Source organism: Ostrea edulis, chromosome 8 (genome assembly GCF_947568905.1).
Source record: "Ostrea edulis chromosome 8, xbOstEdul1.1, whole genome shotgun sequence".
Classification (NCBI taxonomy): Eukaryota; Metazoa; Mollusca; class Bivalvia; order Ostreida; family Ostreidae; genus Ostrea; species Ostrea edulis.
Genome location: NC_079171.1, coordinates 37,477,519 through 37,489,195, shown reverse-complemented (window position 1 = coordinate 37,489,195; position 11,677 = coordinate 37,477,519). Strand labels below are relative to the sequence as shown.

Below are 11,677 nucleotides of genomic sequence, written 5' to 3'. Positions count from 1 at the left end.
CAGCTCTTGGAGCACACATTAGGTGCAAAGCCCGAGTAGGATTTAACTGCATGCGAACAATCTCTTGACACATATAACAGATCACATTCTGTACAGGAAAGTCAATCGCACGAGAGTCCCCGACAGTATTACCAAGTCTCTGATCGAAGACTGTAGTGAGCCGATTTTTCACTAGAAATTCAATCCACTTCCTTTATGGAACTTTAATTCAGTTACTGCGATAGTGACGCACGTGTCAATATATTTTCTATGGCTGCCGTTTAAATCTCACTGGAGAATTGGTTTATTTTACAAATCTGTCAAGATTCTGCTATCAGGACACTATCTTGAGAGAATTTGATAACAGTGTATTGTTTTCCCGTACAGGAAGCTAGATTGATTTTTCATATCATGAATGAAATCTTGCTCTACCTTTGAGTTCTTTTTTGATTAGTTACTAATGATGAAACTGAGTGATATCAACAAATGATGAAACTGAATGATCAGAGATTTCATGTCACACTACCACCCATGACAGTCTTGTACTGCTGCACTACAATGACTGCATGCTTGCGAGGTTTCACTAAGTATAGTTTTGATCATGAACATATTAAGAGAGTGATTGATACCTATCATTACAAATAACCAAATCTAAATGCATCAGACAATGGAAATCTTCTTAGGAAAGGTCATTGTCTCGAAACATTTCCTAGAAAGGTCACTGCCACTAAAACAGATGGCTAAATTCAAGTTTTCTTGGGACCCTTTATAATATCCCATGTGTACATGTGTATGAGTCTGTGTGTGCATGTGTGTGCGAGAGCATGTGTGATCCTCTAGAATGTAACCTGAACTTGTTCCTTTACATAGAAATACAGCCTGGTACTCTATACCTACAGTGAACTGAAATTAAGCTGAAGCAGATTTATTTTACACAAAGTACTACAAATAGATTTTAGAATGTCACTAGAGTTGTGAGAGTACCTGTCATGCTGTATCACAGGACCTACAGTACTACCGTTAGTGGTATATATACATCTATAATCTAACACCTGATCAGTGTCTGAAGCTCGCAGTACATGCATTTCACTGGCTCAGTCCTATTTTAGATGTGCTATATAGAATGATCTACCAAGAAACCTAAATTTCCGGCATTGGGTATAAGCTTGAGCACTTTATCAATTATCATATCATAGGATTTCAGGACAAGGCACACCATAAAGCATTTGTTTATTTCTTGAGCACAAAAATATTCAGAATCCACTAAAAGAATCCATTACGGCATTTCTCCTGCAGATGCTCGTGCGTGGTCACTTATTCACATGAGTGGTCAGTTATTGGGATAACAGAATGAAGTCCGGAGCGGCCTTACTCAAAATGATATTGAGCTATAAACCTAGTTAATATAAACTGCAGGGACAATAATGTAAACACATAAGGCTAGTCTGGAGCAGTCAATAATCAATTTACCATCCAATCTGTGTATCTCTATATTGACCAGACACATGGTAATTGCATGTATTTGGCATGTGACATCAAAATTTATGTAGGAAAAAAAAGCTTTCAGGCTAATTGCTTTAAGACCGTAATACTCCAGTGTAACTACAATCCCTGAATCCACCTTCACATTTTTGTCAGATATTAAGATTTACCCCATAATTAAAACATCGGATCATGCACCCAATGCAACGTTTCACATAATCTTAAACAAAAAATATACATATATAAACAAACACACACATGCTAAATCATTACTCACAAACTTTAATACACATTCAACACACAAGCTCCCAACTCAGACATTTGATAGTTATAGGTTATAGACTTTGTATGGGAAAATATGACGACCGAGTTTTTTGGCGCGTAGACGGACCGAGCTTGCGAGGTCCGTTCGCGACAAAAAACGAGGTCGTCATATTTCCCATACAAAGTCTATAACCTTTTTATTATATACTTTCAATTTCATTTAGAAACTAACAATAATTTTATTTTTAACAATAACCTTATCGGTTTAACTGAGTAAAAGATGAAAAATTTGAAAATTAACGGCGTAGAAATTTGATTGTGACGTAATGTTTGCGGGCCGGAATGTTTCCGGGCATATATCGTGTGATATATGCCCGCAAACTTTTAAAGAAAAAAGAAGAGATGAAATTGAAAGTATATAATAATCACAAGTATATACATCAACTCGCATCCGTGAATGCAACAAATATGTAAACTAGCATACACACATATATCATACACAAAATCCTCGGAGGGCACAGTAAAGAAGTTTGAGATATCAAAAATATCAAAAGCGGACACACGACTCTGATCTGCATTGAAAGAAGAACGAAAAACAGGTGAGACTTCAAGAGGGAAAGACCGAGAGATTTTGATGTGAACTGGTTCCTGTGATCAGAGCTTAATGTGGTACCAGTTCTATAAAAACACTATTAAAACTTGTATTAACTGGCAAGAAACTGCCAATATTTACATCTGGGGTTACTTCAAGGAATGATGCTGCCCCATATTTAAATTCCCTCCACAAATAATTTACATCTGTCCCTCTTCAGCTGGTTAAACTAAAACTTATGTAAAATACAATAGATTACCCGGCAGTTTTCCCTTTATAATCAGAGCAACCTGTGTGAGCGAGCTGATACCTCCACTCGGGGGAAGCCTCCGAGTTTTAAAGTGATAAGCTCCGTGTTGATAGCAGACAGCTTAAAACACTCGAGACATTAACAGACTTACACGGATTGGAGCGATGTAGTGTTCACACCTCGTCCTATAGTAAAACCATCCTATCTAACAACCTCTCCCCCCATCAGTTCTTGCACTCCATCATTGATCCTCTACATAACTCGTGTAAGTCTGAGGAAAACCTCAACTGTTATGTAACACATCAAAAGCTAACAATCTCTCAGTTTGATGAGCTTAGACTGTGCAGAAAATCTCTTCAATTGTGTTCTCAAAGTTGGGTGAAGTAATGTTTTTTTTTCTCCAAAGTTAGTGGAGAATTTTTTGCAATTTTTTCATGACAGAATTTAAGTAAACATGATCGAATGAATTCAAAACTGATTCATCACAAGGATCTCTTGAGTTATCTCCCCTACTCAAGCACCTGTTGGATTGATATTGTCTTGTCTCCCTTGGATACCTTTGCAGAAATTCATAAAGCAGTATGAAGACTGGCAATCTGCCTATATTATCTAACTCTGACAGCCTCTTCATCTTTCTGAGTGTAGAAGAAAAGGCACATGAAAAAGAGTTATATTTGCTGTCTCATATCAAAAAGGAATGAAAAAGCACATGAAAAAGAGTTCAATATGTAATGCTTGTCATATCGGAAAGCAAAGCATACCACATGAATGAAGAAAATTGGCAACATGCCTGGACTAATGGCATCAGATGCCAACTGACAAATTTAGAAAGTCTATGATAGATAGCAGGAACAGTCCTCTTGACTATTGCATGTTTTAATGTCCTGAACGCAGTAATCCCAGAGTCCATTCCTCCAGTGTTTATCAGTTCTACTCAATAATCTCCATTAACCTGTACCAGTTTCCATTCTAAAATATAAACTATAGGCCATCTTAAAACCTGAACACTTGTTACTAGGGACCTCTGTGTATGAAGATTTGTAACTATGGACCTCTATGCATGAAGACTTGTAACTAGGGGCCTCTGTGTATGAAGACTTGTAACTAGGGGCCTCTGTGTATGAAGACTTGTAACTAGGGGCCTCTGTGTATGAAAACGTGTAACTATGGACCAGTCTCTGTATAAAGATCTGTAACTAGGGGCCTCTGTGTATAAACACTAATGTCACTAGGGACCTCTGTATATGAACAATAATGTCACTAGGGACCTCTGTATATGAACAATAATGTCAATAGGGACCTTTGTGTATAAAGATATGAAACTAGGGACCTCTGTGTATGAACACTAATGTCACTAGGGGGTTATGGAAAGGAAATTTGTTGTATTACTTTATACATCAAAGGGCCCCCAGTATAATTACCTTATATTTTATGCCACAGACTGTGCACAGCCAGATAGATTTTATTTTTCATGTCACGGAAATAATTACAGTTCGTCAATAAATACAGATCAATATTTCAGTTACCAAATAAAATTAATAAAACATGAAAACTTCAAAAGCTTCATGCAATTATCCCACATAACTGTATATATTTTTTCTTTTCATTTTGGTTTAATTAGATTTACAATTTTAACACCATTATCAGTTGCAGTTCACTGAAGTGCAATGTAAATCGACCTCCACAAATCCATCCAGCCATGCAACGTACTTCCTCTCCGTAAAGATATGTCGCGTCTCGATTGTCTACTAACGTCAAATTCAGTTGAAGAAGATCTTAGCAGACTCAAGCAATATGCATTAATTCTACACAATATCCAATTCTCCTGTGGTAATGCTACGTACCAAGACACAATCTCATTACCGTCCAATTATGCTTTGAAATTAGACACATAAACATGATTTGATGCATTCCGATCAATATATTTTGAACATGATCATTAACAATCAAGCTTCGCTCTACGAGTTTCTCTGGAAATAAAAAGGAAAATATGAAACCCTTTACATGAACGACCACACGTTTTTATTACTTATCCTTAAAAACGTGCAGTTAATCTGGCAAATTTGGTCCTCTTTTCTATGCTAGAGGCCAGTCCATAGGGATATATATCAAAAACAAAACCAGAGTGGACTACTCTTCTTATCTATCCCCAATGTCAAGTTTCATTCAGCCAAGAACAATCTCTCTCCATGACAGACAGTTACAATGAATACTGTAGATTGCTTATTCCCCCAATCCCCAACCCCCAAGACCTTTTTTTCATGTGGAATAAAATAAATCTATTTATACATAAATCAAAATGGATCATCTCCAAACTTATCTCCGTTTAATTGCAGAGAATGAAAATTCAACAACAACATGCACAAGTAAACTAGTACAGCTGAAACCCATTGATTTACAGTTGTGTCAGAGCACTCAATCCTTATATAATGTCATTTTCCTTGCAATTAAATAATATAAAAATTGGAGTTTACCAATCCTGGGATTTCTTTAAGTACTCTAAGGACAATTTCTGGGACCTTTAGTATTTAGGATAATTTCTGGGACTTTTAGTATTTAGGATAATTTCTGGGACCTCTAGTATTTAGGATAATTCCTGGGACCTTTAGTATTTAATATAATTTTTGGGACTTTTAGTATTTAGGATAATTCCTGGAACCTCTAGTATTTAGGATAATTCCTGGGACTTTTAGTATTTAGGATAATTTCTGTGACTTTTAGTATTTAATATAATTTCTGGGACTTTTAGTATTTAGGATAATTCCTGGGACCTCTAGTATTTAGGATAATTCCTGGGACTTTTAGTATTTAGGATAATTCCTGGGACTTTTAGTATTTAGGATAATTCCTGGGACCTCTAGACTAGTATTTAGGATAATTCCTGGGACTTTTTAGTATTTAGGACAATATCTGGGACTTAACTAATTAGGACAATGTCTCAGACTTTTAGTATTTAGGACAAGTCCCAAGTCCAATTACTTCTTACAACAATTCCTGGGACTTTTTAGTTTTCAGGGCAACTCCTGACATTTCTTAGTCAGAGTCAATATTTTCTCAAAGAACCATCTTTTTCAGACATTGTGACATCAAGAATATGTACCATGAAAGAAAATAGCAAAAGTCATAAAGCTGTTCCAGAATCTGAGGAACAAAATAAATGTAAAAACTTTGAGAGGGACTGCCCGGTAAAAGACTATCGACTCCACACAATAAATAAGTGGTCCGATGGGAACGCAGCAGGAGAAATTTAGTGGAATCAATACCCGAGGAGAAGATACAGCTGTCGGGGAACATCACGCTCATCGTAAATATCCTTCAGTGGTTTCTTCGAGCCCAGGACGTGTCGACAACATATATAAAATGAAGACGGACGGACGTCAGACTTTACCGTGTGCAGTGAAGTTTCCGTGAAGTACTTGTTGTCCTTAAGTTATTGGGCCTATTGACTCCTAGACGGAACCTACTGATAACTTGATGAATGCCGTTTAGTTACATCTGTCCTCCTTTTTAAGATTCATTCCCTCCTAAACATGATGTAATGGTTTCGTCGTTCAATGCTTAACTTTAGCTTTCTTTCAAAGCTTAAAATAAGCATACTGTAACACCATCAAATGGTGGGAAATAGTCTACTTTATACATGCAGTTATTGATACCACAATACATATGCGCCTCATGAAGCATTGCATTTATCATTGTTAGAAAGCACCAATAAACAAACACTACACATTTTCCAGTTAAAAACTTAAGAGACTTCATTTCTGAATGTACTAAATAAACCTATTATCCCTGGATCCCTTCCATTATCAGTACTTTTCTTGGGGCTACAGGAAAACTTTTTCTTTTTCAAATTGTACATCTTTCAAATAAAACACCTTTCATCAATTTGATCAGAATTTCAACTCTGTATTTCTTCCTTGCCTCTGAAACACAACAAAAATCCCCAGGAAACACCGTTAAAACTTCTCCCTTTTAAAGTTGTGATACAAAATACTGCACTCGTACATGAAAGTGAAACTAACTGCACTAATTAGACAACAAAATTGTATTTCAAGGAAATCACACTAAATTCCATTTAGATAAAAAGCCTTTATCCAATTGATTTTCTTCCCCTCAAACCACTCACTTAGGTGATGTAATAGTTAATTAGCGTATCACTTTCTTTAAGCGTATCCTTGATTCAAATCTTCCTTTGATTCTTATTTAAAAAGTGTAGTTTTTCTTATTTAAAAGTGTATTTTCCCTTAACTTTTGGATACTTTTTAGCATATCTCTATTGTATATATACCTAAACAATCAAGACAAGAGATGTATGCATACAAAATATACATGTCCATCATTCACAGTATTTTGAGCTGGACAATGTATCACACAACCCTATCAGACATCATGACCTTGTCTGTTCTGCACTAGCTGTTTAAGTCAGATTAGCACATTCATTCTTATACAGCCTTGCTACTATACGTACCAGACAGAGAATCCCCTGGCCTGATCCATCCACCCCACCCCTAATACCACTCCCTTAACGTACCAGACAGAGAATCCCCTGGCCTGATCCATCCACCCCACCCCTAATACCACTCCCTTAACGTACCAGACAGAGAATCCCCTGGCCTGATCCATCCACCCCACCCCTAATACCACTCCCTTAACGTACCAAACAGAGAATCCCCTGGCCTGATCCATCCACCCCACCCCTAATACCACTCCCTTAACATACCAGACAGAGAATCCCCTGGCCTGATCCATCCACCCCACCCCTAATACCACTCCCTTAAACTGTAGCCAAGTTATATACACAATGGATCTATGAAAAACAAACTTTATAGTGATTAATGTACTATTTAGTATACTTCAAAAGTATCTCTCCATGGCAATTAACCTCTGACTGTACATTAAGCCAACACTTTCTATAATATACACTTACTCCAGGAGTCGATCTTCACATCAGCATCAAATATTACTCAATTAATAGGCTCAAATTCACAAGCATTAAAAGCTAATCAACAGAAGTAGGGGGAGGGGGACAAGTTTTGACAATACATTGACCTTTCCCTTTGCATTACATACAACTCTCATTAATAACCTTGATGAAAGTGAACCGCTAATGAGGTCAACTATGTAATTAACCCCACCTCCCCCATTTGGACCCCCTCAGAGACATACTACCAGGGGGACCATATACCCCCTCTTGTGTAATTAACCATATACCAGGATTAGGTTTGCATGCCCAGAACTAATTCCATTTGAATTAAAAATTAATTGACATTATCTAGTCTCCTAGACAAATTAATTATCCTGGACCTGTTTGATGCTGCTTCATGACTGAGATCACTAGAGCGTTTGACTTGCATGTGTAACATACACTGCTGGCTCCAAGGGTCTTAGGAAGCCTGGATTACATCACAAAACTTGATCAGGGCCAATCTAAAAAAAACCCTGATTTTAACATCAAAGAAAGAACTCTAACTCACAGTGAAGCTAAAAGAAAAAATCTAGAATTTGTCTATTAAGTAATTCCCAGGAAAACACTGTCATTTATATATTTCTATATTAAAAGATTATGTTTTGGGCTTTTGAGACCAATAAATTCAGAGATTCATCCTAAATCTTCAAGCCATTTACCACAGAAACATGACTGCAACTGAGCTCCCAGCACTGTAGGCACGAAAAGTGGTGCTGCAGCAACAACCATGCCTAAGTTAAAACTTGCCGAATTTTTCGCATTGACACAATTAAGATGAAAATAAAATGCACCAACAAGTTAATTGAAATCCTGCTTCAGTGAAGTCTAAAAAAAAAAAAAAAAAAAAAAAAGTAATAAAAAACAGGTTCTTATCTTCCACATGATTGTGAACCTATGGGAGCAATCTAGTGAATTTAATTCACTATATAGGCAGACATCAGCCCCCTTCACCTTTATAGGAGTCCTGAAGGAACAGACTACTGTACAGATACAATGTTTAGGGGGAAGGGGCGTGTACAATTCTACAGAGATTTTCCCAAACAGACAGAGAGCCAGATGAATCAATGGAGAGAGAGAAAGAGAGAGAGAAGAAAAGACAGGCACACAATGTGGAAATTATCTGGCACATAGTTTGCAAACCAAAAAAAAAAAAGATGTTCATTTTAAGCAAATAAAATCCTATATCTATGAAATCTATTTGGAAATATGTTATTAAATTTGTGATGTGATTAGTGCAACCTGTCACCACCATGAACCCTGGATCATGCAGTACGTTCCTATATAGACTGGCTATATAGACCAGTCATTAAATAATATTGCCCTTAGCAATGCTGTGACATTGAGGATGCGGAGTTGCTAAAACGAACTTGCTCACACACAACAGTACGCTGCATCAGTACAGGACCATTCTATTTTCAACATGACAATTTCAGGCCTTCTTGTTGTTCTATCTCTAGTAATCATTATTTATCACTATAACGATAATGAAACATTCCAGATGCTCCCTTCACAAACTAGTATACCAAATTCTGCTGGAGTTATGTCCCTTGAGAATCAAGAAAAATCAATAAAATCAAACGTTAATTAATCAAAGGATCAAATTCATTTTGCCACAATGACATATATTTATTGAAAATTATCTTATTACCTCCCTATCATAAGCAACATAAAGATCCAATGCAAGCATTTCAGCTATCAGTTGGAATCATTATTGCTAGGATGCTTTTGGGAGGAAAAAGGAATAGGGCACATCAAATCACACAGCCAGAGAGTTGCATTCTACCTCAGTTAAAACACAGGAATGCTACACCAGAGAAATCTAATATAGATGAAAAGTGGAGGATATGTACAATACTAGTTTGAAATTAAAAACTTTCAAATTTACTAAGGCCAAAAATGCAGTTTTAGTAGAAAGCAAACTCAGGAAAAAAAAAATTTTAAAAACTTTGCTGAACTCGAACCTGCGATCTACAGTTCAGTAGTCGACATGCTAACCTACTGAGCTACTCAGCTTTGGGCGATGATTTTTTAAATGAATAGGAAAATATTGCTGATACTTATATTTTCATCCATGTTTTAAAAGGAATTAAGTCAGCCATTATGACGATATAGAGTACCTTCTTAAAAGGAAGTCAGCCATTATGACGATGTAGAGTACCTCCTTAAAAGGAAGTCAGCCGTTATGACGATGTAGAGTACCTCCTTCAATTCAGTAAAAACTTAGTTTTTAACTGTGTTTGGATTTGATGTATATATAGTTACTCAAATCTGGAAACTAACAGTCAGTTTATTGAAAATGATACTGTTAAAAAAGTCATGAGCCATTATCAATCCTGCTCAAGCAGTGCTTCAAAGACAAACAAATGAAAGTTGAGACTAAAGAAAATAATCGTCACAAAGCAAACCATCAAATAAATTTTGAAAACAGAAATCAATTACAGGAACAAAAACGAATATGAGGACTTGAAACTTTAAAAGTTTACTCACATGCTCTACTGAAGCAAATAACCAGTTGATTTAAAACCTATTTAAATTTAGAGTACATGTACTTGAGAAATTCTTATCACATTTTGCTTAAATGGTGAGAAAATCATATTTTTTCTTTATACTACACACCATTTATCAGAATTAAAAGGTTAATAAATTGGTTATCAGATCAACAAGTGTCCCCAGCCTAATTTGCATTAATTGCAGTTTACTTAAGAAAAAAATGCAATCCGTCAAAGGGAGACTACCCACTCCATCAGGACCCTTTGTGATCTGTCAAATTTTATGAATATATCTGATGATCTCATGGTTTTCGCATACATATAAATTCAGTCTTGCCAAACCAAATTCTTTTTTCATCTTAAACATTAAAACAGTTTTACTATTAGATCAAATTAAAATAAAATGATGTACACAATCAGTGACACAGTAATTAGTATGCATGCTAAACGGATGGAGGTTACAGTAACACTTTCGAATGCTTCTACAGAAGTGTGTCCAATCAATGCCCTCGATAAAGTATTGATTTTTTTTCGACTGACATAGGCCCATACATCGGTTCATAAACTTGATCAATTTATTTCACAAAAAAACTTTCAAATTGAAAGGCATGTATATATCCAATGATTTTAATCTCCTTCCTGTGTCGTGGTAATGGTGACAGTCTGCGTTAAGTGTACTTTCACCCATCAATCCACAACTGTGTCAGATAATTAATGTCTATTAATTAAAATTGTTAATGACATCTCTGTCTGAACTAATTAGCTAATTAGCTAAATGATCACGATCAATGTTGGGAAACATTGCATTTGTATGTACATCATACATGGGTCTGCTGCTGAATGAAACTTTGGCGATCAGGTGATTTCACAATTAGCCTGACTGCATTATATATGTTGATTAGCACTAATTATATTAGCAACAGTTTTAGATAAAAGTCGCTAGCTGCAGAAAATATTTTTTTTACCAAGGAAGATTATAATTTCACAAATGCAGGTTATCAAGCAGAAATAAAACCAACACAACTGATCATAATTCTATAATGAAAGTTATAACATTACATTTAATCTAATGATGGGGAAGCCATGAGCTTCAGATTCCGATTCAGCTGCCTGCTTAAGCTGAAATGATTATGAAGCCTCAAGTAGACTTCTCTTGAATTCAAAAAAGAAAACAAAAGACTTGCAAAGAAAAATTCCTTACCCGCAGATTAACAATATCATAAGGGGGATAACTCATGCTGGACAGCAAATAAGTACCCTTGGAAATCACAGTGAAAAAAAAAGAGAAGAAAAAACTTGTCACTATACACGATCCATCGTTAAAGGTAATCCATGGACTCCAATTTCAAAAACATAGTTTAATTTCTCCAGAAAAACGAACAAATATTCATATCTCAGTCTCCATTTGATAATGAATACATGACCCAAAACAATAAGGTGTTAATTTCTGTCTTGTAACTGATCGCCGATTTTGTCTTTCCTTTACACAGAGTAAAACAATAGATATCCACATTCACCTGCAGTCTTTAGTTACAGGTAACACTTGGTAAGTCTTCATCCATCTCACTGACAAACCAGTTTGTATCAAGGTAAACTGTAACACCTTCATGATTTTATGATCGGAAAAAAAGTAATTTTAACAAGAAAATTCAAACGTT

General features: G+C 35.9%; 1 protein-coding gene across 17 annotated transcripts in view; it reads right to left on the bottom strand.

The window, feature by feature from the left end:
* LOC125660916 (U1 small nuclear ribonucleoprotein A-like) overlaps positions 1–11,677 on the bottom strand; it is a 76,117-nt gene that overhangs the window by 27,928 nt on the left and 36,512 nt on the right. For 2 of the 17 annotated variants that reach the window (XM_048892728.2, XM_056146015.1), the window contains exon 1: positions 11,221–11,495. The exons of the other annotated variants lie outside the window; for them this stretch is intronic. In XM_048892728.2, coding sequence (XP_048748685.1) covers positions 11,221–11,256 — 36 coding nt within the window. In that variant the 5' untranslated portion in view covers positions 11,257–11,495. Of the gene's footprint in view, positions 1–11,220; positions 11,496–11,677 lie in introns of those variants that run through there. 17 annotated transcript variants of the gene reach the window in all.